The sequence below is a fragment of the Harpia harpyja genome, chromosome Z (genome assembly GCF_026419915.1).
Source record: "Harpia harpyja isolate bHarHar1 chromosome Z, bHarHar1 primary haplotype, whole genome shotgun sequence".
NCBI classification, from domain to species: Eukaryota; Metazoa; Chordata; class Aves; order Accipitriformes; family Accipitridae; genus Harpia; species Harpia harpyja.
In genome coordinates, this window is record NC_068969.1 from 3187050 (window position 1) to 3213251 (window position 26202).

The window sequence follows — 26202 nt, forward strand, 5'->3', positions numbered from 1 at the left end:
AGCCTATAATTTTTCACTGATAATAGTATGAGGTAGTGATGAATACAAGTTTCTGGAGGAGTGTTTACAAAAATGGTATTATACTTGTCCAGTGTTAAAGAATCATGAGTGGTTTTGGTTTTAATTTCTTTTTTAAAGCCAGCCAATTTTTTTCTTCATCGCAGTCTGTATCATCTCCCTGAAAATTACTTTACAAATCAGCATGGAATGATTGCTGGACACACAGAGTCATTGTTTCCTTTCCCTTTCAGTAAAAGCCATGCACTTTGGAGGATAATTGACTGTGCGATATAGCACTGCTAGATGTTGTTGTATAAGCACTATGCCAAGACTGTGGGTGCAGTAACGTATACACCATGAGTGCCATGATGCACAGTTTTAATTTCCTGGAGGCAGATTTCCCTTGGTGCTTCATCTCACAGCTTTTTTTAAGGGCAAGCTCTCATGCCTGTCTCTACAAGTTGATGTAATGGCGTGTGTAGCTTGGTGAGCACTGGCATGTATCTTCGGAGTCTTGGTGGGACGGAAAGAGAGGCCATAGATCATCCAGCACAAGTGCAGTTTTGAACAGGCGGTTGAGCTCTTGGGGTTATCTTTGTCAACTTGTAAATCTCATGTCACAGGTGGATGGAGTTGTAAGAGTTTCGTTCTTGATATCAGTAGTAGTTTGGCACCGATTCTGAGGTAAGGCAAGCTTGGAGCATTTAAGTTGTTGGGAAAGAGCTCCACATAGCTTTTCCTTGTATAACCTTGGTGAAGTTGAAGTAACGGTGTTCCTGGGACTACCACAGCATTGGTTCTAGCCAAAGAAAAAGTCATCCAGAAACTTCAGTGAGGTGGTGAGTCTTCATCAAAGATCTTTAGATATCTAGTTTCAATAGGAATGTAAGTCCCGAAAATCTCAGGTAAAAAGTAGTACCAGTGTGGTGGACAAAAGTGTGAAACAGTGGTTAGAATGTTTCCTTTATGTAAGTTTCATGGCACTGTTTGGCATCAGATTTTTTTAAAGTAACTTTTCCTTTTTCTTCGCTTTTTAACTTTGTTCTTGCTAAAAACAAGAACTTGTTTAACATAATAGTGCTTGGTGCAGTCCAGCTTTTCCCTCACAAAATGTTATGTGACACTTTGTGCCTCATTTTGTCTTTGGAGGAAAAGATCATCCACAATGTGGTGTATGTGGATGGAGGTAGATAGTATTTGGGAGAAGGTGTAATATTACAGCCTTTGTGGCATAGGAGGAGGAAAGAAAGTATGCCTTCAGCAGGCAGGTGCCAGCTTAGTTCCTTCACAAAAAATGTGGCTCCTGTCTTTTCATAATACACATTGTGACAAGAGTCTATCTTTGATTATTTTAAGACATGTTCTTTTTTACACCTCATCGTTTTGGAGTGTTTCTTGTCAACTGTGAGCATCAAGCATTGTACTGTATAACTTTCCTCCTATTCTTCCAAATGTTGCTAGCAGGTTCCAGGAAATATATTTGCTCTCCCAGGAAAAGTTTGGAACCAGTTGTGTTTAAAAAGCAGTAGTTTTTCCTGGAAACCCATTTGACAGCGCAGGCATGGAAACCACTCAGCATTACACCTCCCTGCTTTGCAAGACCTAGTGTTTATTCCTTAGCATGCAGAAATAGGGCGTTTTGCCTTTAAAAATGGGTTGCAGTTAGAAGTAGGAGAGGTTTAGTAGAAAAGCCTATCTTTTTTCCCAGGATAGGAATGGCAGTGCTGTACGGGAATATAAGCCAATATTGAAATATCTGTTATGTTGTATTTTAACCAAAAATCACAAACCAGCAGATTGGCAATAGCCTCTGTAGTTAACCATCTACAAAGTGCCCAGCCCAGATATCTTTTGCGTAAGAGGAGTGAAAACCAAAGCTGCTAAGTGGATCTTTTGGAATAGCTGTTGTCTTTTTGGGGATGAATATTTACTTCTTTTACAAATGGCATTAGCGCACTCTGGTTGCCCGTTAGAGATGGTATTGTGACTTCCAACTTTGTTATTTAATTGTTAATGTTTAGTATGTCTCACTTCTGAAAGTAAATTTAGATATTTATAAAATAAGAATTTTTGCCCCTTTCAGAGCAGAACCTCTCAGAAAATTATTGTTTCTTGGCTCCAGGTTAGTAAATCGGGGTTGTTTTCTCTGTGATGCATTGCTAATTGTAATTAAATGGCTGTACGAAGAAAATCAAAGTTGTCCAGTCAAAAGGAAACTATTTCTATGAATCTGAATTATCTAGGAAGACCAGTAAATGCCATACAAGAGCTAGCCAAGTAAAATAAGACTATTTAGCCATTCTGTTTATAGTCTTTGGAACGTAATCTGTTCTAAAGCAGGAGCTCTACAAAAAGTACTCTTAGCATATAGAAAAAAAAGTTGACATAACTATGTCACCTCCTTTGAGGTGGTTTTATACAGAACACATTAAATGAAGATGGGGTGAGGGAACTACTGTATGATTCATATAGGACAAGTTTGAACTCAGACAGTTTCTTGGATTTAGTATAAATATTTATGGCATTGAAGGGGATTTTTTTTTAATAAGCTTCCTTGTGCTCCAGATCTTTTAGATGTCCTCCTCAGACATCTGGTGTGCATTGCTGCTTGTTTAACCCCCACCCTTCAGTTTTCATGCTGTGGCATCTCGGAGAGCTATCACAGTCACTCTGTGGTTGCCGTAAATTAAATCTCATAGAGCCAGCTGGGAGAATGCTGACGTGCACAGTTTTCCTGCTGAATGCTCTAAAACCAGTGGCTACAGTTAGAGGTGAACATTTTGCTCTTGTCTTGCTGTAGGCATCAATCTAAGCTGTTTACCAAAGGTGTCAAAAATAGGTATTCCAGCATTAGCAATGATGCTTACAGTTTCTTGACTAGTTTCTGTCTCTTAGAAAAAGCTTCTCTTATCAGTGTTATATAACCAATGTCTCTGAGCTCATCAGCAAAAAAAAAAAAAAAATTACATTCACTTCCTTTAAAAATCTTTAAAAGTCCTAATTTCTAAGACTGTAGCTGCTTTGAGGTACATTATGCTTGCCTTAACAGCTAATCTGTGGATCTACTGAGTTTTTCTTTGTAGTACAGTAATTTGAACACTACCCTATTTGGTTTCAAGTGTTTCTCAATGAGTCCATTTAGAAGCAAGTACGATAGCAAACATTTTAATACTCATTGTAATGTATTTTTTTATATATATATATATATATATATAAAAAATCCTCTCTGTAGAATCCTATTATTCACAGAAGCCTAGTTAGTTCAACCTTCAGCTACCCCCATGAAATAAATAGTGAATGTTATCCTTATTTACATAGGGGGAAAAAGAGCTGTAATTGTTTAAATTCACGTAAGTCGAGGATAAAGAAGAGAACAACATTCAAAGTGCCTTGACTGTAATACTTTGATGTAGCTGCTAAACTTTACTGTGATCTATTAGTAAACAAAAAGTGCTTTTACCTGTTTGTTTTGAGACGTGCAAATAAAAATTGTAATAAATCAGCTAAACAGATAAAAACTGATATTTGAAGCTTGGACTGATGATATATGGACTAGATGCTTGCTTTTTGGTCGGCAGTCATGGAGGGAACAGAAGCTTTTGGACTAAAATCTCTTGTGACTGTGGTTCATTTATAGTGGACCCCTTCTAAACCGAGATGATGAAATCTGTTTTGGAAGTAGTTGAGTCTTTTTAGCTGATACAAGGAATGACCTCTTACAAAGAATAGTGGGATGGAAGAATTTTAAGTTCCCCTATTTGAGCCGCAGGACCTCTGCAGGTCTGTTCTTTTATATTTGAGGCCTGTTGAGTTGCATAAAAGGAATGTGCCCACTGATGCCGGCAGTTAATTTTATATTCTCTTCAGAAGATGAGTTGGGATAAGAAACTTAAATTAAATAGCAGTCCAGCTGTGGTCATGCAATGCATGGCTCGGCAACAGGCAAGCTGATAACCCATTTATGACCTAAAGCAGTTCTTCCAAACCTTTTTAATTAATGCAGCGTCTCACTGCCCCTGAAGTGGCTGTTTGGTTCCATTAAAAACTTCACAGTTGTATTTAATAGAGTGGCTGCTTAATTATGGGGTGGAACATCTTTAATGTGTGATGGGGGTAGAGATCTGCAGAAATGTTTAGGATGTACATCATTCAAATAAAGCGGGGGAAGGATTTAACAGTTAATTAACTGGGGACTGATATCATCGTGAGTGATAGTGGTGAGAGATTTAATTTCTGGATCCTGTGGAGCTAGTATCATGTGAATGGTGGGTCACAGACATACAACTGACTTTTTTTGTTACTTTCGTTTTATCAACCCATCTGCACTTCCCTGTCTTTTCTGTGTTTTGTCAGGAATGAGTTGCTTCTGCAGCTTTGAAATAAATAAACAAGGAGCCTGGAGTTAAGTTAATCAAAAGGGAGATTCAGTTAAAGACTAGGAGGTATAGGGGGAGGAAGACAAAGCCCTAATTAAAGGTCTTTGAGAAGTAGAGTGTAACTTTGGTACTACTCAGCCATTCCAATCCCATGACTGTCAAGATAACTTCAAAAATACGAATTTCTGCTTGTTCCTTGCTTTTCCAAGAGTTCTGGAAAACCTGTCCTCAGTGCCCAGAAAACTCTGAGAAACACAGTCCAGGCAGCATGTAATTTTTTGGTAGCAAAAACAACCCTTCCATGTATCTTTCTTGCCTTAGCTTCCCCTTGGAGAGGACATTTATTTTAAGTGACCCTGCAAATTGGCCCCATAAACGACCCTCCTTCTTGTGAAATAAACAGTCCAGCTATGATTTAGACAGTGCTCCCATCTATCCCTTAGCACCATAGGGTTGTCTCCCTTTTATCTCTCTGAATCTGACAACCTCTAGCAATCTCAGTCACTGCATAGTAGTGCTGACTATTGGAGTGGGTAGGAGCATTAATTCAGATCCATTATCTTCAGTCCTTTTGAGGAGGAGGAGTTAATACTGTTCTCTGGTACCAGGTTTTTCACAACTGAATCTTCTAGTGGAGCAGTGGTTTTCAAGCTCTTGTACTCTGTGGCTACCTAAAATTTTTCTGTAGATCTCTTCATAGTGAGTTTTTTTTCCCCAATAAAATTACTTATTAGTTGCATGTCACAAACCCAAGATTAAAAACTGCTATGTCATAGGCACAAGATTAATTTTGTCTGTTTCCTTAGTGGTGGTGTCTGTTTGTCTGTTTGTTTTGGAGGACCATCCTTTCAGGAACAATGGTAATATTTTGGATTTTTTATGTATGATTCTTTATACCAGCACCCGAACCCCTGGAGAAATTATATGGCATCCTTTCCTCTCCATCTCATGAGCCACACTGTTCTCTGGGCTCTTCTAGAAGGTGAAGCCTTCACAAGTTTTTGGTTATTAAAACAGTACATGTGAGTAATAGCTGAGGAAGACTATTGGGTTGTGTCTCAGAATAATAGAAAGCCAGTGTGTTGAAGGATCTGTATTACCCAACGCTGTAGTGCTTATGATGAGCTTGAATTCATTCTCTTCAGCTGGCTTGGTCATATCTCAGCCTACTGCCATCAGTTACAGTAAACCCCTGCGCATAAGGAATTGGCAAGCTGACACAGCCTCCTCATTTTCTATGTAAATAACATGATCAAAAGACTGTCTTGTTTTCATCTGAATGGCCCATGTAGTTTGCCATTGGATTCAGAGTGCTTGACTGCTCTGCACAGTTGTCATTGCTCTCTTGCTTTCCCTCTGTAGAAGGGATTTTGGAGCCCGTTTTGAAGGACAAAGGGATTTTGTTCTTTATAATGGATTCTTTGTGGGAGATGGGTTGGAATTGTTCTGACGCTCTGTGGATTAAAGTCTTCAATATTCTGTCCAGCTTGGTTGAAGGGGCTCTGTGTTCCTTAAGTACATGAGTCCATTTCAGACAGGCTGCAATCAGGTAGCAGAAGAGCAAAACTGAAATCGAAGTTTTTCCTGTGTTCGTTAGGCCAAATGTAATTTGGTCATTTCACCTCAGTTTAGGAAGAGATTACCATGTTGGTGACCATGAAGCCAGCAGCAGCTCCTCGTTGTGTGTCCACGTGCACGTGATGAATGAGGCTTGCCTGCAATCCCATCTCCTCCTGCCCTGTGGCAGCAGCTTCTGCTGTTTGGCTGCTTGGCTACGTGCCATATGGGGAGAATGCAGTAGCCAAGACTTATTTGCTTTTTATGTTTTTTTTTTTTTTTGTGGGTGTTTTGTTTTTTTGGTTTTGTTTTGGTTTTTTTTTTTCTAACTTACCATTTTGAGGTGACTTGTATGCTAGTAATAGGAATCCAATCAGGGAACTTAGCACTAAGCTTTGCAGGACTTGCGCGCAGTACAAGGGTCTAAACAGTAACCTTACTTTTTTCCAAATCCATTCCAAAGGGAGCCACCCATGTGTGCATATATTTTATGAACATTTTGAATATATTTGCTTTTGTGTTTGTATTTTAAAAATACAGCATTTATATCCTCTCTCAAGGGCCTTAGACCTTCCAGGTAGGGAATTTGGGAAAAATAAAATGGAAATAAAAGAAACATTGCTTGAAAGTGCAATATCGGATTTCATGGCTCTTTTAGCAAGCTCATTTTCTTGATGCTCTGAATTTTTCCATGTGTAGCAAAGGAGAATAATGTGAGGAAAGGTGTTTGGAGCATGTTTATAGTAAACTACAATAAAAGCTTGCAGTATATCTAAAAATAGGCTCCAATTTAAATAAGTGGAATATTTTTATTTTTACCTTTGCATAGCACCTTTTGCTTCAAATCCTTATGAAAGAAAGTGCACAATTTATTAGATTTAATTTTAATATGACCCTGTTACAAGTGAACATCTCAAAATGAATGTTTTAAACATGGTCACCATAGAATATACTGACTCATATCTACAAGGGGCATTGGTTACCCAGTGCAGTAGTCTAGAGTTCAATTTATGTTACAGGATTGTATCCATGAAATATCAGCCATCAGAGCAGAGGGTCATGTTTCTGACCGGAGTATCTGCTGTCCACTAACAGAAACAGTACCTTAAAAAACAAACAAACAAAAAAACAAAACAAAGAGGGAGAGTAGCAAATGTTTTCTGTCTATTTAGGAGGAATTATTCAAATTTGAGCTTTCACAAATTGAATTTCCTATTTGTCTCTCTTTGCCATTGCATGAAAATACATAGTTACAAGGTATCATTTAGTATTTTGAAATACTGCTTAAGCATCCAATCTAACAATTTTTTCTGTTGTGATCTTGCTATGACTTTGATTTCCTTTTGAAATAGATGGCAGGTCTTCTAGCTTTGATTGTTTCTGCTAAAAGACAGGCTAGTCTTTGATCAGTTTAGCTTTGCTGTCTTTTATGTAACACAGTAAGTCATTTAGCTGGGTGACAAAAGAAAGAACACCTAGATCTGGAAACGACTATCGTTTTGGAAAGCAACATCTTCAACATACTGACTTAGTTATATTTGATTCACAGTTTTTTATTGATAGTGTTTTTATGTTTTTAATAAAATCACATTATCACACTGATAAAAGTAAATCTTTTTGTCTGGCAACTTTTAAAATCCACTTAGCAGAAATGTGAGAGAATGGCATATAGTAGTTTTGCAAATAAATTAAAGGAAGCTGAATTCTGATGATATGTTTATTATTTAAACTTTGCATGGTGGTAGTTTTAATTACATATTCTGGAATTTTTTTCTATATCAGGAATTGCTGTTACCATCAGCATGGTGTTTGTTTCCCACTTTCTCAAGTGTATGTGTCCCATAAGCATTCCAGACAGGTTAGAAGGTGAAAATGACAGCATCTTATCTTGAGGCACCAAGACTGGTGGGACTTCACCTCTCTTCGTGGGTCTAGCCCTCAGACACTTGCCTAGAATCTTTAGAGGTTTCAACTGCGTGGAGGAGAAAACATTACCTAGCACTGAAGAAACTTAAATGACTAAATTTCAGTATTACTATACGTGGAGTGTGGTGTAGGGATACACCAGAACTACTTACAGTACTTAACAATGCAGTAGGTTTTGCCAGGGAATTAAATGGATCGTATATCTTTTTGCTGCCCAGTAAATACAAATGTCATGTTTTCTAAGCACATAAAAGAATGTGAAATTTGCTGTTTTCTGCAGAAAATGTAAATGTTACTTCTCCCTTTGTCTTCTTTTCTCTTTTGTCCCGTCCCTTGTTTGGGATGCCCTTGTTGGGTCACGCTGTTCTGCGCCAAGTAAAAGTAATGTGTAGCCTTCTACGTAGGAAGTACAATTAGTCTGAGGACTTCAGCAGTTGTACCTTCGTCAGCTTATTCAGCAAGGTATTGCTGTCAGTTTTGAAGTGTCTAACACAGGGCTGTTCGTTGGTGCTCTTTTGACGTTTCCTTTGTGTACGGGTATATTTACTGTCGTGGCTTTTACCTGAACCAGGTTTGTGCATACCTGACGGGATACAGTCACAGGACGAGGCTAGCCAGAGAGTGACGATGTTTCTGTGTAGGACAGTCCACTATTCTATAATTACTTTAGGTCTTGCTTGAGTGCCAAACCCCATATTACTTGGCAGGGCCAGGTGGCCCAAGCACAGCGCTGTATTAAGCCACGTGCTGCTTTCTGTACTTGGTCGTACTTGGTAGCTCTGCTTAGCACAGCAGCTTGCCTTTCTTTTATATGAGCCTCTGTAATGCATTGAGCAAACATGAAATGGTAATTTGTGTTCATTTTTAGTCCCTCTTAACTGACGTTAGATGTTTGATACAGGTTTTTCCTGCAAGAGCTGGCAAAAAGGCTGGGAAAGGAGTGCTCTTTGGGAGCAACCCTGCTTCCTGAGCAAAAACCCCATCCTCAGTCTTGAACGGCGGGAAATCCTTTTTTGACGTTGATGTTAGCAGGTACTGTAGACATCCCTGGTGCTATTTATCTGGAGATTAGTGTAGTTTTGCATTGATTGCATTTAAATCTTGTCTGCCAGATAATTGGAATCTTTTTTTTAGCCGTAGTTTACATGAGTACAGGTACTCTAAGCAGAAGAAAGGAACATTTTTTAGACTTTCAGCTCAGACAGGTGCTGCAAGAGTTAGCTAAATGGGACATTATCTTAAAGGGAGATCTGCAAATTTGTGAAGTAGTCTCATGCTCTACAGTTAGACCTAAGTCTGAGTTCATTGTTGGGTTGGAACTGAACACAGCCCCACAGTCACAACTGTTGAGGTGTGAAAATTGAAATTTGACAGAGGAAATATTAAGGAGCTCTGCCAGACAGGAGTATTAAAACTTATTCCATCCTGCTTCCTTTGTGGCATATCTGCTGCCCTTCTTTCCATGCCACCAATTTCTTGCCTACTTACAGAGATACTTTTTTACAGTTAATTTTTTTTTCCTCAACACCAAAAATGAATTAAAAGGAGACTCTTTCAGTTGGTACCTGGTTAGCAGAGTGAAGAGAATTTATTTCAATCAAAGTTTAAGTGGTCAGCAGAGACTTTTTACTTCTCTTATGTTTATGTAGTTTGTAGAACTGAAACAGTTATCCATATAAGTCAATTTATGTAACAGAGAGAGCATGCACACGCTATTTTGTATGGCTATGCTTTTACAGTATGATGAGAGAGAATATAAGATGATGTAGTCAGTTTTTCACAGTATGTTTGAAGGAGCAAAAACAGTTAGGTTTGAGGAGGCAATTTTGCTATTTTCTGCCTGTTGCAATTTAGTGTTTTGTATATAACACAGCATTTTCAAGACCTATTATGCTGAAATCTGCTTTAGCCTGTGCTAGTCAGCTCTGATTAACAAGATGGGGGTTTCTAAAGGATCCTCAAGCAAGCATGCCTGCACTCTGCAAGTGATACCACTGTACCTAAACGCTTTTCTTTGTGCAGTCTTTTGAACGAAAGAGGAGGAAAAAGTGGGTGGAGATGACTGAATGCAGAGGTCACTATTTTATGTTCTTGCTTGCAATGTCAAGCATAATGAGTCCCTCATTGGCAGGCATGGTCAGATGGAGGGGCCAGAACAGAGTAGTCGATTTAATCACTGTATTTTAGTTTTGGCCATGGGTTTTCTGGCATACATATTTCTGCACACTGGTAGCCAGAGCTTGGTTCCAGGAGTAAGTGCTTTTCATGTGTTTTGTAAACGGAGGAGAGCAGGCTTTTGCCAATTTTTCTGTACATGTATATGTGACTCTTTGGTTTCTACTAAATTAGATTTTTGCCATATTACAATAAAGTTGGTAAAATACGTGTCAGATCAGTGAATCAGTAAGTTGACTGCTGAAAGAAATCTATCAATTATAATAAAAAATATTTCCAAGATTGAATTTCATAGCAGTTTTATCATTACGCTGTTCTCATTAATACTTATTTTTTTGTTGTTTCTGTAGTTTGCTGTTTTATTATGCTTTCCAGGTAGGCCTGTTTTATGTACTACAAAGGAAATGCAGACTACTGTGACTTTGTTTACAGTGTTTGGCAGACTACTTCGCAGAATTAAATCTTACTTAAGCTCAGCTTAAATCATATCTTTTATAGAAACTGCAATCCAGAAATAAAGTAGTGGTACAAAATGATGTTTTTACATAAGGGATTATTTTGTTTGTTTGAGTGGGGGTTATAGAAATATTCAGCAATTATATAAATAAATATAATTTATGACTGCTGCTTAGGATATCTTTTTTCATGAACCAAAGATTTACTACTGAGGAGTCTGAATGGATTAATTCATTTTCTTTGGTCAAGCAAGTGAAGTAAATCTGCATTAAATTACATACTTTTAAGATTGTCTGTAGTCTAACTATTTTACACAGATTTAATTTCTGGGGAATTTCACAATTTCAAGGATATCAATTCTCTTAAAATGTATACTATGCTGTGAAGTAATACCCAAACTAGGCAGCTGACAACATCTGCAGATTAATTCTGCGGTACTGTATTGTGATTCTTTTGTTTTGATGACTTGTTGAATTAATTTGCGGTGACTTCCCTGCTTGGTATTTGATATCTCAAATCATGTGATTTTTGTGCATGGATTGGAATTTTTATGCCATTTATCCCAATTTATGTTGGCACAGACTGAATTCTGTGTTTGAGATAGTGGAAGAAAACATGCAATAGTTTATAAATTCATTCCAATTTATTTGCGATTTAATCTCCTCATGATTGTTAGAATATAGGAATAGAAAATAAAAGACATTTCATTTTATAGTATCTTTTTCACATATATATAGCTTTTGTGAGTGTCTTGGCTTTTCAGCAGAAAAGTTTTGTATGTCATGAGGGCTAAATTTTGATCTTGAATCAGTAAACTGCCCTTGAAGATCTTCAGGTGCTATTGATTTCTGGGAACGTCTGGCCCTGAGAACATGAGGCAACTCCTTTTACTAATGAGAGTTTGTTTGCATGGAGGTATTGGAAAAGGTAATTAAAGGTGTAATGCCTGTTAATTAAAGACTGTTAAATGCTTGTGCCCATGATTTTATTCATTGAGTGGCCTGAGGTCATGGTAATTCAATCCAAGACCTTAAAGGTAAGGACCCTGTTGACAGACACCACAACCGAGAATTCTTATTCTTACCTTTTTTTTTTTTTCTTCTCCAAGTTAATAAATGTGTCAGAAATTTACTCTTGTGGACAAATCCATTTGTCAGATGCAGAACAGAAAAGTAAAATGGTCAAGGGCAGTGCTGGAATTTTCTTTCAAAGAGTTTTATTTCAGTGTGTCTTAAGGTCTGTATCATGTCAATCTTCAGCAGGAAAGATGAAGCCTTTCATTTCTGGAGTGTAATTAATGCTCAGATTTTATGCATTAATAGTAGCCAGCAGGAGAGAGGAAATTGGGAGGGGGAATAGGATATGGTAGCCATGACTTAGTGCAGCACATACTGAGTTGCTAGGTCAGAGAGGAAGGAAGCTAGCTGCCAAAATAGTGGGTATTTTTTTTTTCCAGTCTTTGGTAACTCCTGGAGTTCTCAGACATATTTAAGACTTCTCTGGTGTCTTGCTATCAAATCCACACTTGTAAAAACATGACTTTTGCTGTTGTGATGTTTGTATTGCATGGGCATTTCAGTAGGGACACAGATACTGCTGACTGAACCACAAGAGAAATGCAAACAGTGTTGAAGATCACTGTTTACAGAGAACTATCCTGAAAAGATAGAGAACTATCTCCTGAAAAGTACCATGCTGGTTTTACAAACATTTAGTTTGCACGTGTTAATTTGACTCACTTTCAGTTTAGGCTTGTAAGTGGTTAAAATAAAAGAACATTCTAGCTGACTGCATGGACTTCTGTCAACTGAGTGCACTACTGCAGTGCTGCTATATAGGCAGACGCTACGTCACATTGTTATCTCTGTTCAGCTTGTCTGTGCTTTATCACGTTGCCTAACAGTTTTAATAAAAAAAAAAAGAAAAAAAAAAAGACTAGTATGAATAGTTGTAAGTAGAACTATCTGAAAGCAGCAGATCTGGAGTGCCTTACACCAGCTGCTTACTGAAATAAAGAGAAGTATTATAAGAGGCACAATAAATGTGCTTGCTATCTCTGCTTTCAGTTGCAGTGCAGACACAAACTGTCACAGTAATGAATTTTGAAGACTGGAGTTTGGATTTGGGGAATTTTATAAAACACAGTCGTTTTATCAGAGTGTTGTCTTGCCAGCTGTATGATGTGAGTCTGGTTACCATGGAGTGTGGTCAGTTGGGGGAGACAAATCTAGTCAGTAAAACAGCATTTTGTGTGGTAGACTCTGCTGTGGTTTCTCCCTCTCTGGTTTAAATTCAAGTTTGGTAAGGAGGAAAGCAGTGGGGAAAGAAGATGCCTTTTTATTTAAATAAAAAGCAGTTTTAGCCCTAATCAAACTTACGGGCTACATGAGAACCCCTGGTGCAGTACAAATACAGTGTAGGAATATGCAGTTTATCCCCATGAACAACATAGAGATACTTTTCCTCTTGATCTTACCCTGTTATCTGGACTTTTTTGTTTGGTATTGTTCTCTGCTTGCCTTGTGTCTGCAGGGTGGACCATACAAGATGCTAAGCGCTGGCCACTTGTATCTTCTGCTCAGGAGGAGGTGCTCAGTATCTTCCAACCTGTCCTCTAAGAGTCTTACTGCTCCTACCTGCTCACCACTGCCACCTGTTTGAAGTTTGGTTAATTTGGTTAATTTTGGCCGAGTGGCCCTGTGGTGCTGCAGACAAACATACCAGAACTGTCCAGCATATCTGAAGGCCTTGGTGCCCCCTGCATAATTACCACATTACTTTACAATTAGGAAAATGCATTACCAAATTTGACAAGCTTTAATTAGAAGCCATTCCTTTCCTTGCTAAATTTCTTTAAAATCGGTTTCTTTATTTCCAACATATAATAGTAATAGCATTTTTACCAGATTTTGTACTCAATCTGGATGTTCATCTATAAATGCTCTTGTTACCATCCATATAATAAGATGAATATTTATAACTTCTTTTGAAAGAAGAAAAAGATCATTGAGGTAATTGTGTAGTATCAGGGTCCTAGTCGCTGTTTGAGAAAGAGGAAAAGTTTCTAATGTACTAAATTAGACAATGTCTAGAGGTTTTTGTCTTTTGTAAACACCAGAGTTAGCTTTACATGGATATTTAAATTGCCATGTTCTGTCAGGAGTTGCTCAGGAGAAGTCAGTAGGAGTTAGGTGCCTACATGGAATTTGTAATTCCTGTAGTGGAATTTTGTGTGTGAGTCTTCAGAAGTGATATGAGATACTGCAGAGAGAAGAGCGATTGTATATGGGTGGGATGAAAGTATCATAAAACTTAGTTGATGAAAGTTTATCCTTTGACATTGGTATTAACTTACTTTTTTCAAAGGTAGAAGTGAGGGAGATTCCTCACTGAGAGAAACTGGTATGATGTGGTTTACTTCTAAAGTTAAGTGCCTTTAGAATATGATCGTTACGTAGGTGGAGGTTTCTACTGGCAAAATATAAAGGCTGAAGAAAAAATGCAGAAATTTTACTGATATGAAGATTATTTCATATGGGAGGTCTTTTTGATAAAAGCTGCTCTTGTGACGTTAGAGTGGTTGTGGGGGGCTTCCCAATTAACACTTTGGTTGTTTTGAACAGGAGAGGGTCTGGATGTCTGTCTTAGAGCCTTTGCAGTAGAGCACAGTTTTTACTATTTAGAGCTGAGATGGAAAGTTCCTATTTAGATTTGGTGCCAGAGTCTTTAATAGAAATCATGACTTGTGGTGTATTATAGGTCAGTGTATATTTGCTAGTTTATATTATGCTGACTAAATTGGCAAAATGCTTATTTTTACTGGTAAACATTCAGGAGGTTTTCTCCTCACTCGTTCTTTTTCCAACAAAATAGTATTTGTCGTGTGTGGAATTAGGGCAGCATTTTATAAATCATCTGCCTCGGCAGTGATGTGAAAATGTGTGGTGGCATACAAAGATTTCCATTGTCAGGTACCTCAGGGCTGTCGATGGACTTAAATTTATCCTAATTTTAGTCCTGGAAATTATGGCCATGTAGAAAACAAAATGCTTCTGGCAGTGTAGGAAAAATACAAATTTTAAACTCTAGCAGAAGTGGCTATTTCAGGGACATTACCAGAACAGGTAACCCTGGTTAATTTAGCTCCTCTCCAAGCCCCTTATGAAGCCCCAAAAGCATTTTTTTAACATCTTTAAATCCCTATGAGGTCTAAATATGACCTGTGGCTGTAAGCATGTAAGTTCCAGTGAAATCCATAACTGCTGGTGAAATGCAGCACTGTGCTTTAGGGTGTACATTTAGTGAGACATTTAACTGAAATGGGAAAAGTACTGTAGGTCACACTTTAATGCATGCTTAGTAACAATACGTGAATATGTTTATGCGCAAGCTAATTGTATCATTTCTGGAATTATTTATACACAGTTCCCATGTGCTGTGAATGGCATTTTCTGATAAGTGTTAGATTATATAAAATGTATAATCTACACAGTACTCTACCATTAGTCTGCTTAGTTGAAAATTAGCATTCTTAAAATTGAAATTTTGTGATTCTTCTGCTGAAGAACTGTGCTATTTCATTCATTGCTTCAAGCGTAGTTTAAAAGTATAGAGAAGGACATTTAAGGACAAATTTAAAACTTGCATCAGCAAGTTCCAATTTTTTCCCTAATTTTTACCTTGCATAGTTATATACCAGACAAGCTTGGTTTGGATAGCTTTTTATAAAAGGAATCATTTGAGAATTTGAACGTTTATTCAGTTTCAGATCTTGAATATTTGGCATAAATGTGAACTGTAGCCCTGGAATTTATAACCACAACCATAAGAAAAGGAACAAAGCGTGTTTCATTGCGAATAGTCATGCTTTACAGAATGAGGTAATGAAAGTTCAGTGTTGGAATGGCAGCTTGTAAAAAGAAATGCTTCTGAATAAAAATGCTGTTGGAAAGATGCGTTAGCTCAACCTTTCGGATCATCCGGGGTGAGTTGACCCCTCTCATAGTACCTTTTTTCACCTGTTTATTCCAGCATAAAGCACTAAAGTATGGTTTATGATGCCTTATTTATCTTACAGCCATGTTAAATGTGCCTGTGCAGACCTGACATCTGGTTGGGAAATTTTTCTGCAGGAATGTTTTCAAAGAGCATGCTGTTTTGCCTTGCTTTTCCCTGTCGTGTTCATTCTCACTTGTCGTCTTCCTGCAGGTGAAGCAGCTCTAAGAGGTGAGCCCAGAATGCAGTCTCTTCCAGTATCCTCTGCCCTAACCAACCATCGAACAGGCCCTCCTCCTATCAGTCCCAACAAGAGAAAGCTCAGCATGGACCAAGGGGATGATGAGCTAGACTGTGAAAATGACCATGTTTCTAAAATGAGTCGAATGTTCAATCCGCATCTGTAAGTGTCTTGCTTCTGTTACCGCTGGTTCATAGAATTTAATGCTATCCTCTTCATTTTTGTGTGTGCTAAAATCATACTGTGTCTAAAACTTTGTGCTAGATTTTTCCTTTGTTCCAGTTTGCGTGGAAGATTTGCACAAAGGCTGGTGTGATTAGATGGGTGACTTCTTGTTTTCTTTTGTTTTCATACAGCATGAAGTAACAGGAATTAGCTCAACTTGACTATTTATAGTAAAACATACGTATTCACCTTGCAGTTTCTCAAGTATTGTTCGTTTGTTCTTTGTAATCTGCTCCTTTCACTTCCCCTGATTCTGAGTGCTCTGTACTCTCTGCTGTGATGGGGGTGGGGAAGCAGAAGGAGGGGAAACAGAAGTGCTTTGCATTTTTCTGAGGCCAGGAGATTGTGAGCCAGCTGCTCTGTAGTCTGCCTTGACAACTGGGCAAGCTGCAGTTGTTGCTAAACATTACTTAAAGGATTGCACCGCAGCTCTGACAGTCAGATGTGGAATTTTTCACACAGGTAAGGTGTTGATGAGTTAGGTGCATGTGTTGGGTAATCATCAAATGCCATTCTTGCTGTGTTCTCATTCCTGGGAATGCAAGTCTGGTTGGCATGAAGTACAGGCTTAGAGAATTCCTTTCATTCTTGACTGGAGGAAGTGATCCGAGCGGTTCAGCAGTCCAGGGCAGCCTGATAGCCTGTGCGCCTTTCCCTGCTGCCTCAGCTCCTGCAGCCTCTGCATTCCTCGCATTCCACGCTGCTGTGGACTGTTGTGTTCAGTCATAAGATGCGGACAGAGGTATTTATCCTCAAATAAATCACTATAGTGTTAGTCAGAGGCTGGGCCTGTAGTCTGCAGTCTTGGAATTTGTTACAAATCAGGAATCCAGCACTGAAGTAGTGCAAAACAATAAAAGCTCACAAGCAAAAAGAGGTTTCTCATTTACAACATACCTTGTTCTTTCTCTTAAAATCTTAACTGTTTAGAGCCTTTTCTTGGAGCTGAGAATGCTGGTATTGGAAAGAACAATATGCTGCATTTCTGTGGCATACGTACATGACACAACTGAATAAATTTGTGGCATTTTTGAATTGTTATGTAACTTTGTGGGGAAAGGTGTGATTTTTTTTTTTTAATTTTTTTTTTAGAACTCATTTGCTAGTGATGAAATAAAACACAGCTGGCAGTTACGTACATTATAACACTTTATACAGTGGAGGCCATAAAAATAATGAAGTCTGAACCAACAGACTCATGTGCAACGAAGGTTCAAAACAAAAGATACAGGCAGTTATTTCCTGTGATCCCTTAGATGTATTTTAAAGCTATCTGATCTTTTCCAGTATGGTATGTTTTCACTTATACATGGTATAAGTGTGCTACGTTTTTACTTAATAGATTCTTTCTGTGATTTTTGTATATGAAGTGTGCATCTTTTCTTCTTATAATAAAAAGCACTGGTTGTCTGCCTAGTGTTCATGTGATGGGACTAAATCTATTTCAATTAAACCATCTACTGCGGATGAATCGTAATCTAAAATAGCATACACGAGGCCATCTTTTTTCTACTTTATTTTGTAAGTTTGATCTGGCCATATGAAAATATGCCTTTAACTGAATATTGCAAAACCTCAAACTTTTGTGATATATCTGAAATAGCTGAATATCTATATATTTCAGATAGATCAGAAAAGTTCACCAACGTTCTCCAAATTTTACCTCCATTTCCCTTCCACCACCACCAATCAAATTATTTTTTCCATTTGTTTTTCATATTTTCCCTCTTTTTCAGATTATGATGTTTTGGTTTAACAACAGAAATGGATTACTCAAACTTTGTGGAACTGTTCTAAAAATTTTGTTTTGGAGGTGGGAAGTGTGTTGTAGAAGCTTGACTTGCTCGCAGTAAAGAAAAATAGTAGATTTGGGGAAAGAAACATTTTATGGAACACAATAATGGCAGTCACATTGTAGTGACTTGGGAGTTCTAGAAGTGTAAGTTTGACATTAAGTTTAGAAAACCAGATCCGTAAGAGATGTGGAGTGTGATGGGGAGACTAGATGGCACGGTATCTTTGGTGATAGCAGAGACATTTTTGTGATTTGGACTGTAAAGATGAAGCTTAGAGTCTCTGTATTTTGAACTTTTCAGGACAAAGTCCCCTGAAAGCATAGGGCGAAAGAGTTGGTGATAGAAAAACTAGGCATAGCTGCCCCAGTCGATATTAGGGCTACAGACCGCATATCTTTGCCACATAGTGGTGTTTAAATCCATACTCCTCTGACTGAATGTCTTCAGTTATTCTAAATGTCCAGATGGGCAGATCTTTTTCATTTGGAAGTCAGCACTTAGAAGACAGAAGTCTTTATAACCGCAAGCAGCTCTAGTTCAGACATTCGGGTCTTTGTAATTGCGTTGGTAGAACTGTGGAGCAGTTGTATATTCATCCTGTTAACACCAGGGTATTGTGGTCATTATAAATGGTAGAACCTTTTATTAGCATTTTGATGTTAACTCTTAGGTACCAGCACCCTGGCATCTCGGTCACTGTGCTTCTGTGGGAATGGATCCATTTAAATGCTTTGGATATTTTATTAGAAATCCAGTGATGCCAGCCTTTTGTTTGGAAATTGAATGCTTTGAGATACTCCCTGCTCAGATGTAACTCCCTGATGTATCTCCTTTGATTAGGTTCTTTGAGTTGTACTTGGGTATGTTTACTTTTATCATGGAAAAACACAACTATTGGAGTACAGTCTCTGGAGTAGAGTGAATCAAATGCCCTGGCAATCCTACTATGTTTCTAAAATATGTAATGGAATTCCTGTGCAAAAAACCATTTATCAAAGGCTCTGTTTTTCAGAGGAGATAATTTTCAGCTTCAGGGTAATAAAATACACTTGAGGCCTTGTGGATTAATTTTTAAAAATCAATATGTGAAACTGTCTACCTTACAGCAGCTTACTGGACTGTATTTACACAGCTTCTGTATTTTTGTGGTCATAGAAATTACACCCATAAGTTCCTTACTTGGGAAAAACAAATACTTCCACCCCAAATTAAAAACGAGGCACTGTAATACGAAATTCCTTTATTTTCATTTCACACTTTCTTGTGTGTCCCTCAAATGTTTTACTTAAAATGTAATCGCTAAAGTATAATCTTGCTGAGGTAAAACGTGCTTTTTGTACCATACTTTATTTTCTGGTGCTTTGTAAAGGAGAAGCAAGCTTATTTTAAGCCTCAAGTTGAAACATGCCTTTGTTTTCCTATGACTTCACTAAAATCACCTTGATTTACAGAAGAGTAATTAGGAGTTTGATTTATATAAGAATTACAAGCGCTTTATGCATGGGTAGAGTGGCTGGAGAGCTATACCAGTCTTTCTTCACAAATGAAGCTGCTTTGTTATATTTCCAAGGTGTATTTAACATTTCATGGCAACTGCTGTGTAAAATTAACTCTATCTGGGCATTGTGATGTCAGGGGAACGTGAATGAAGTGCGTTGTACCTTTAAGTGAAGGTCTCAGGCCTGACCTATGTTATGTGGGTTTCTTGTTTGTCAGGCTGGAGGCATTTTCTCATTTTCACAGTTCAGCTGAAAACAAAGGCCTCCTTATCCTTGCAGGGAGCTCTTAAGAGCTGACATCAGCCTTTTCCCAGCGGGCACCAGTTCTGCTGTAAGAGTCCTTGCAGGGAACGGAGCGGAGCGGTCTGATAGCAGTTTTTTCTCAGGGCGTTTCGCTTGCCAAGTAGCGAAGAGAAGGAGTAAATGCCAAGAGCGGGACATTTTTAGTTTTTTTAAAAAAGAAATTACACTGGGCTGGTTTTGCTTCTCTGATTTTTGGTAGGAACTAGCAAATAAGTAACTGCTTTTGGGCAAGGGACGGTTATGGCTAATACTTTATACTTTGTGGTGTAGCAATTTTAAAAATAGTTTGTATGCTAGCAAACTGTGGGATCACATCGCTATATTTAAGGTTAAAGTGAATTGATGTCAGTGACCTCTTCAAAAGGATTCAGATTTTGTGTTACTGGTAAAATTATACGTGAAACTGGCTGTTTGAATTTGTATTGGAAGGGACTATTATTTTTGTTCGCTTGTCGAGTGCGTCAGGCTGGAAGTTAGCATTTTTGGTTTGGGACAGGCAGGCTTGTGAATGGAATATTTTCCCCTCAATCTCTTTGTCACAATTCCCATTTGCTTTGGTGGCATTTGGATCGCAGTGATAATTTTGGTATGAAAATCACCTTACAGCAAAAGTTTGCAGCTGTTAAGTAGATGTCTGAGGAATAATCATCTCTTAATTTGTGTGATATAGAATTTGGCTTTTTCTTGTAATAAGAGAAAGGTCTACACATGAATAAGGTAGTTTAATGTGTATCGCATAAGGTGATGTTTAGTTTTGGACATAACCATACAGACCCAGACACTTCCATTCCAAATTCTAGATTGTGTCTTCGCCTTTGTTACAGAATCTTTGTTGAAGAATCTTGGCAAACCTGATCCATAAAGCCAGACTAGATTCCTGGAGTTTGGAAGCTGCCATATATCCTAAGTTTCTTACCATGAATATCCAATGGAGTTTGCTCACTTTAAAGACACTGTAATAGAAATTAACCCGGCATCCTTTTTAAAAAATCTGTCTTAAGATGTCCTGAAAGTTACCTGGATTTGAAGACCATAGAATAATTCAGGTTAGAACAGGCTTTAGGAGGTCATTTCATCCAACCTCCTGCTCAAAGCAGGGTCAGCTGTGTCCCCTTCAAGCTTGTAGTAGCTCAAAGCAAGGAATTTTGAGTAAGATTTGAAGTACTCAATAAATGATGGTCCTTATTAGAGGAGGACTCTGTCACCTTCCTCCTTACCATTCCCTGACCCCAGCTGAGAATGCAGGGTGGAAATGTTCTGCAGAAAATCAGGTCCCTGTTGTGGTGGAAGCTGGCTCCAGCTCCGAGCGGGGCTTGCAAAGATTTAGAACTGGGTTGCAGAGGTAGCGTGGGAGCTTTCAGAAAAGTTTTTTGCTGCTAACTACTGCTTTTTTTGGTTCCAAAATTCATGTGGTATTAAGAAATATGTTTACACTGTCATTTTATTGTGACAAATTGGAATTGAAAAAAAAAAAAACAAACCCAACACACACAACTCAGAACACCCAAAATGTCTCTCATTTGCTTGCAGGCATCTTCGCTGAGTTCTCTTGGCACAAATATGCCTTTGAAGTATTTTAGGATTAACCTGGTGTTTTCAAAGCAGTCCTGTTGAAGCTGAAATCCTCTGTATTGCCAGTGGAACTGTTACAATGTGGCTCTTGTTGATTACAGTGGACAAAGGATTACAGAGCAGGTTTCAAACTGCTTTTTCTAATTCTTTTTTTTTTTTTTCTTGTATGCATTCCTTGAGTGCTGAACCAAATCAATCAGATATATTTTCTTGTTTATTAATGGAGATCTTGCACTACACAAAATTATTCTTAAATTGTTTCCAACAAATGTTCTTTAAATGGAACCTTCAGAGACGGACTTGAAAGAGCTAATATATCTGAGTTAATATTTAACACTGAGTTTTGCAGAAGTTCTTATCCAAGGGGGAATTTGAGAAAGTACTCAAGTCCCTTTCAGTTCAGGAGGGTGTAGCCAAGCACATGTGAAATGCTTGTTGTGAACAGTTTCAGGGCTAAAAATTGATTGATAGCTTTATCAGTCCTTCGCAAAAAGACCTGATCTGTCAAAATTTGGGTATATGTTTAAGTACATGAAACATCAGGCAATGTTAGCTCAGGTGTTTCCACTTGCAAACAGAAAGGTTTTGTTAGCTAGCTCCAGAATTCTGCTTTGAGATAATGTTTTCCACTTTCATTTTCCTCCTTTTGCAAAGGAGCATAAAACTTCCATAGTAGGTTAAGGCTCCAAGCTGCCTGGTGAAGCCCAAAGCTGTGCCATCACTGTACAGAGGTTCCAGCACCCACGGGAGGAATCACCCCCATACTGGCGATGACGAGGAGGCCTGTGGACACAGGGACAGAACACGAATCCCTCCAGCCCCAGTCTTGGAATTTTACCCAAGGGGCTGTTCTTTGGTTTCATTAAAAGGAGATTTTACATTGCATAAGTTATCGTGTATCTACATGGGGGTAAAATTGAACACCAATCCACAAGTCTGATATCTGAGCAAGAGGCAAGCAAAGAACCAGGAACATTTACAAACATAGTCTAGATGTATATCATAACCATATGGAAACAAAGGTTTAATCTCACTTCTTTTTATTTAACCGTTTTCCCAGATGTTTCCTGCAGTTTGACAGATGTACCATTTACTAGAAAGCTGCGCTCTTGAGAATTAGAATGTTATGGACACGGTTGCTATAGACAATGACTCTGTCAGGGTAAGGTTTGGAATAAAATGTTACATTAATTTCTAGTTGAATAAGTAAATTTTTTTTCCCCAGACTGAAAGTGCTGGACTGGACAGTCTCCTTTCATTTTCTCTCATGCTGTAATGCGCTACAAAAACACGCGAACTGCCTTTAACTCACTCCTGCAGCATTGCTGAGTGCTGACTCCGAATAAATGGCATTATTTCTTAGTGTTGAAAGGTGAAAAGTATTCCTCTGGCTATTTCTAGCCATCCGTGGCCATCTTTGCACTTCAAGCAAGTGCCCCCGGCGGTAGCCGGCCCTTCCCCCTCTCTCCCCGGTTCTTGGCGCCTAATCCGAAGGGGGCTAGGGAGAAAAAGGGGGGGGCGGTCAGTGTGCAGGTCGTAGCTCACGGCACGGCTAATGATTCCCCAGAAATGACCGGGGGGAGGAGGCGGCTGATGGATCTTGACGGCGCATCTCGCCGCCTTTCAGCGCCCGGGGGCCGGGCGGGCGCGGCGGCGGCGGCGGGGGACTCTTATCGTGACGAGGCGGCGGGGGCCGCGCTCTGCGCCTCAGCCGCTCGCCGAGCTGGTGAGGCCCCGGGCGGGCCGGGGCCGGGGCCGGCGGGGGGTGGGGGGGGACGCGGCCGCCTTCCTGCGCCCGGGCGATGCTTACCCTGAGGTTAGTACCGGGCCGTGGGCCGCGGCCCCCGCCTCCCGGCCGGCCGGCGGCCCCCTGCGCTCCGCCGCGCTCCGCCGCCAGCCCTGAGGCAGCCAGTGCGGGGCGGGGGCGGCTACCCGCCTCCCGCCGCGCCCCGAGCCCGCCCGCCCGCCCCGGGGCTGCGAAGGGTTTTCGGCGAGGGTTTATCCCGAAAGAAAATGACGGGGGAAATGAAAGGACTCTGCCGCTACTGAAGGCTGAAGGGTTTGACCTCAGCTATTTGACCGCTTCCCCCCGGTGGAAAACGTTGCCGGAATCGGCCGCGCTTTGTAGCTGCCGTGCTGTTGACTGAATTAGGTAGCCGTGTCCATATTGCTTGATTGAAACGGAGTCGTCCTTTACATTTCTTACGTAACTCCGCTAACGCTGTAAACAAACTCCGCAGCTCAGCAGCTCTCCAAGATTTCTCATTCACAATGTAAATATTGTTCCTAAAATACCGTGGAATGTGAACATCGAAAGCAGAGTATATGCGTTGGCTTATTGTACCTGCAGGCCTATTGCTGCGTGGGAACTGGATTTCACTCGTTTCATTGCACTGACTTGAGTGCAGAATACCTGATTAGAAAGAAAAAGAGGGGTGGGATGAGTTTGGTAAGCCATGAGAAAAACTTTCCAAAACATCTGGGGAGAAGTCTCGGCACACTCTTAATTACTGCTTCGTGTAGCCTTTAATGTGGCACAGATGTATAGTTACTGTAAATAATGGAGGAGTCGCATATTACAGTCAAGTTAAGGTCGATTCGTATGTTCCTGTCGAAGTCCTGTCTTTCAAGTCCTTGTCTGTCCAAGTTGTTTGTAGCATGTGTGTTCGAGCTGTATGGACATGGCTGACTTCTTGCTGCCTGAATGATAAGGAATGATGCTTTGTGAATCTTTCTGTCACATCACTCAGTAACTTTTAGTATTCCTAAATCAGTACTTTAAAAAAGGGGGGAGCAAAACCCCCGAACATTTGCTTTTCTAACTAAAGTCTCCCTTAAACCGAAAGTTACTGTGAGAGGATACTGTTGGTTGTAGAACTTGATGGTTAACATGAACGCCTTAACTGCAGAAGTACCCTTTCAAACGCTTAACTGCTACTGCTGTGGTCGGTTTGGTTATCAGCTTTTTCAAAGGAATTATTTTACTATATTGGTATGAATAGTTGTGCAAAATATAATGAAGCTGTTATTGTATTTATAGTACTTCTAGAGGTTTCAGTAATTCAGATTTTATTAGCAATTACAAACAGCTTCAGTAAATTTTTAATGAAATGTTTATTCCTTTTATAAAACAGCCGATGAAAAAAATCTCATTTTTCAAAACCAGTTATTTAAACACTGTTCTCAGTCTAAAGGTCTAAAGCCTGGGGTTTTTTGAGAACTTTTGAAATTTCTGTCTGAAGGTGAATTAATGTATTTTCTCAGCTTTTCTTGCTTCACATCAGCTAACGTTACATTGTGTATCTGCTGGATAGAGACCATAATTTGTAAGCTTTAACGATCCAGGCCCTTTTCCCTCTTTCTCGTAAGAACCGTTGGAAGTTGGAAAAGAAAGCTCTATAATCCCATCTCCTGACAATTTGACACAGTTAATTCCAGCACTGTGACCTTATTTTCAGAGACAGGCTTGTGTTGTTAAAGCTTTTACTAAATAAAATTGCCATTCTCATGTTGTTGATATCTTTTACTTCCCACATCATCTGTTTGAAGAAAATGATTAATCTGCTCCTCTACTGTAAGATTCTACCTGATGCAGTCTTTTAGGTGATTGAACTAAATAAAATCCCATAAACTTTTGAAAATTTGGGGTTCACAGATTGACTTAAGCTGGTACCCACTTTCACAAAAATAGTTGCGTGACAGGCATGGAGTGATGAATGAAAGTATTTTTTTCCAAATAAAAAAATAGAAAATATTGTAAGGCACAACCCAGAAAATATTATAAGAAAATGTAACTGCCATTTTTTATTTCCTCTAACAGTTCTGCAAAGTTTCACCATTGACTTTCAACACCACCAAGTTTTCCCAGAGCCTGCAGAACAGACTGATGTACCCTGGCAATATTGAGCACACATGTATGTGGCTAATCTTGTTGCACTAGGACATGACCCACTGCTGTGTCTATTTTATGTGCAAGCTTTCTCCTGACATTGGCCCATAGTTTTCTCTGTGTGATCGTAAATAGTTTTTACAGTATTTTCCAGTGACTCAGTATAAAAGGTTTGTTGCATGTGCCAAGTTTGACTTCAAAAGGATGTTAATATGGCTGAATTATAAAAGCTGCACGTGACCCAGCACATGAATTGGTAGAACGTAAGAGGAAATGTCTGTCAGAGGTGTTTGGGTGGGCATTGCAGTTGGGTACAAATTAATCATTTTATAGCTGCCTCTGAATCTTTCCAGTAACCCCTCTGACCTTCAAGCTGTTTTCATGGAAGCCTCTTTGCTCTTGCCTTACACTGTCAGATTTTCCTTCCTGCTTGTTAGAAATTTTAGGGAAAGTTTGGAGTGTCCCTTTCATCTCATCTTTTATCATTTGCTTTTCTGGATGTTTTTCCCTTCCAAGGACTTGAAACAGTTCAGACCTCTGCATGGATACTTTCTGTTTCCATTCCAGCGGTGACTTGCCTTTCTAGATCATGTTCTGTTTGTCCCAATATATGCAGTAGCCTGACTTGCTCTCCAGATGTGAACGTTGGCAGGCTTCACTTTCTCCACTTTTCTCAGACTTTCTCTGACTTTCTCAGAATTAAGATTATTGTGCCTTCAAGCACCCAGATGCTATGTTGACTTCTGTATAGTTTACTTTTGAGCTAGAAATGAGACCTTAGTTCTGGGTCCTGACTGGCAACCACAGGATGGAGTTTCTGATGTGCATTGATATGTCTGAATTTTGCAGTTTTACTGAAACTATCTTCTAAAAAAAAGTGCTTTCTGTAACTGTAGTAGCAGCGTCTTCTAAAGACAGACTGCATCCTCTGCAGAGCCTTTTTCAGCTTCTGAAATGTTCACATCTTCCATCTTTTGGTCTTCACGCTTGGCAGAAATAGATCTTCGTTTATGCTTTTTTCTAGTGTGTTGTGCACGTTTTTCAAAGGCAACTGGAGCTACTGTCATTCTTTGAAGAGAGAGTTATGGGGAGGTGGCTGGATCAGATAAATCTTAAAGCTTTGGTTACTTCTCCTGTCTCCTTTCCAAGAAATGTTCTGTTCCTCTGACAGGCTGTTGGACAGTAGTTAGAA

The 26202-nt window shown here is 39.3% G+C and overlaps 1 protein-coding gene across 5 annotated transcripts in view; it reads left to right on the top strand.

Moving 5' to 3' along the window:
- Positions 1 to 26202, top strand: part of VGLL4 (vestigial like family member 4) — a 95605-nt gene that overhangs the window by 53710 nt on the left and 15693 nt on the right. For 3 of the 5 annotated variants that reach the window (XM_052776262.1, XM_052776260.1, XM_052776261.1), the window contains one exon: positions 15699 to 15888. In XM_052776262.1, the coding sequence (XP_052632222.1) occupies positions 15699 to 15888 (190 nt within the window). Of the gene's footprint in view, positions 1 to 15698; positions 15889 to 15945; positions 16414 to 22899; positions 22938 to 26202 lie in introns of those variants that run through there. The other 2 variants (XM_052776263.1, XM_052776264.1) reach the window with 2 other exon arrangements.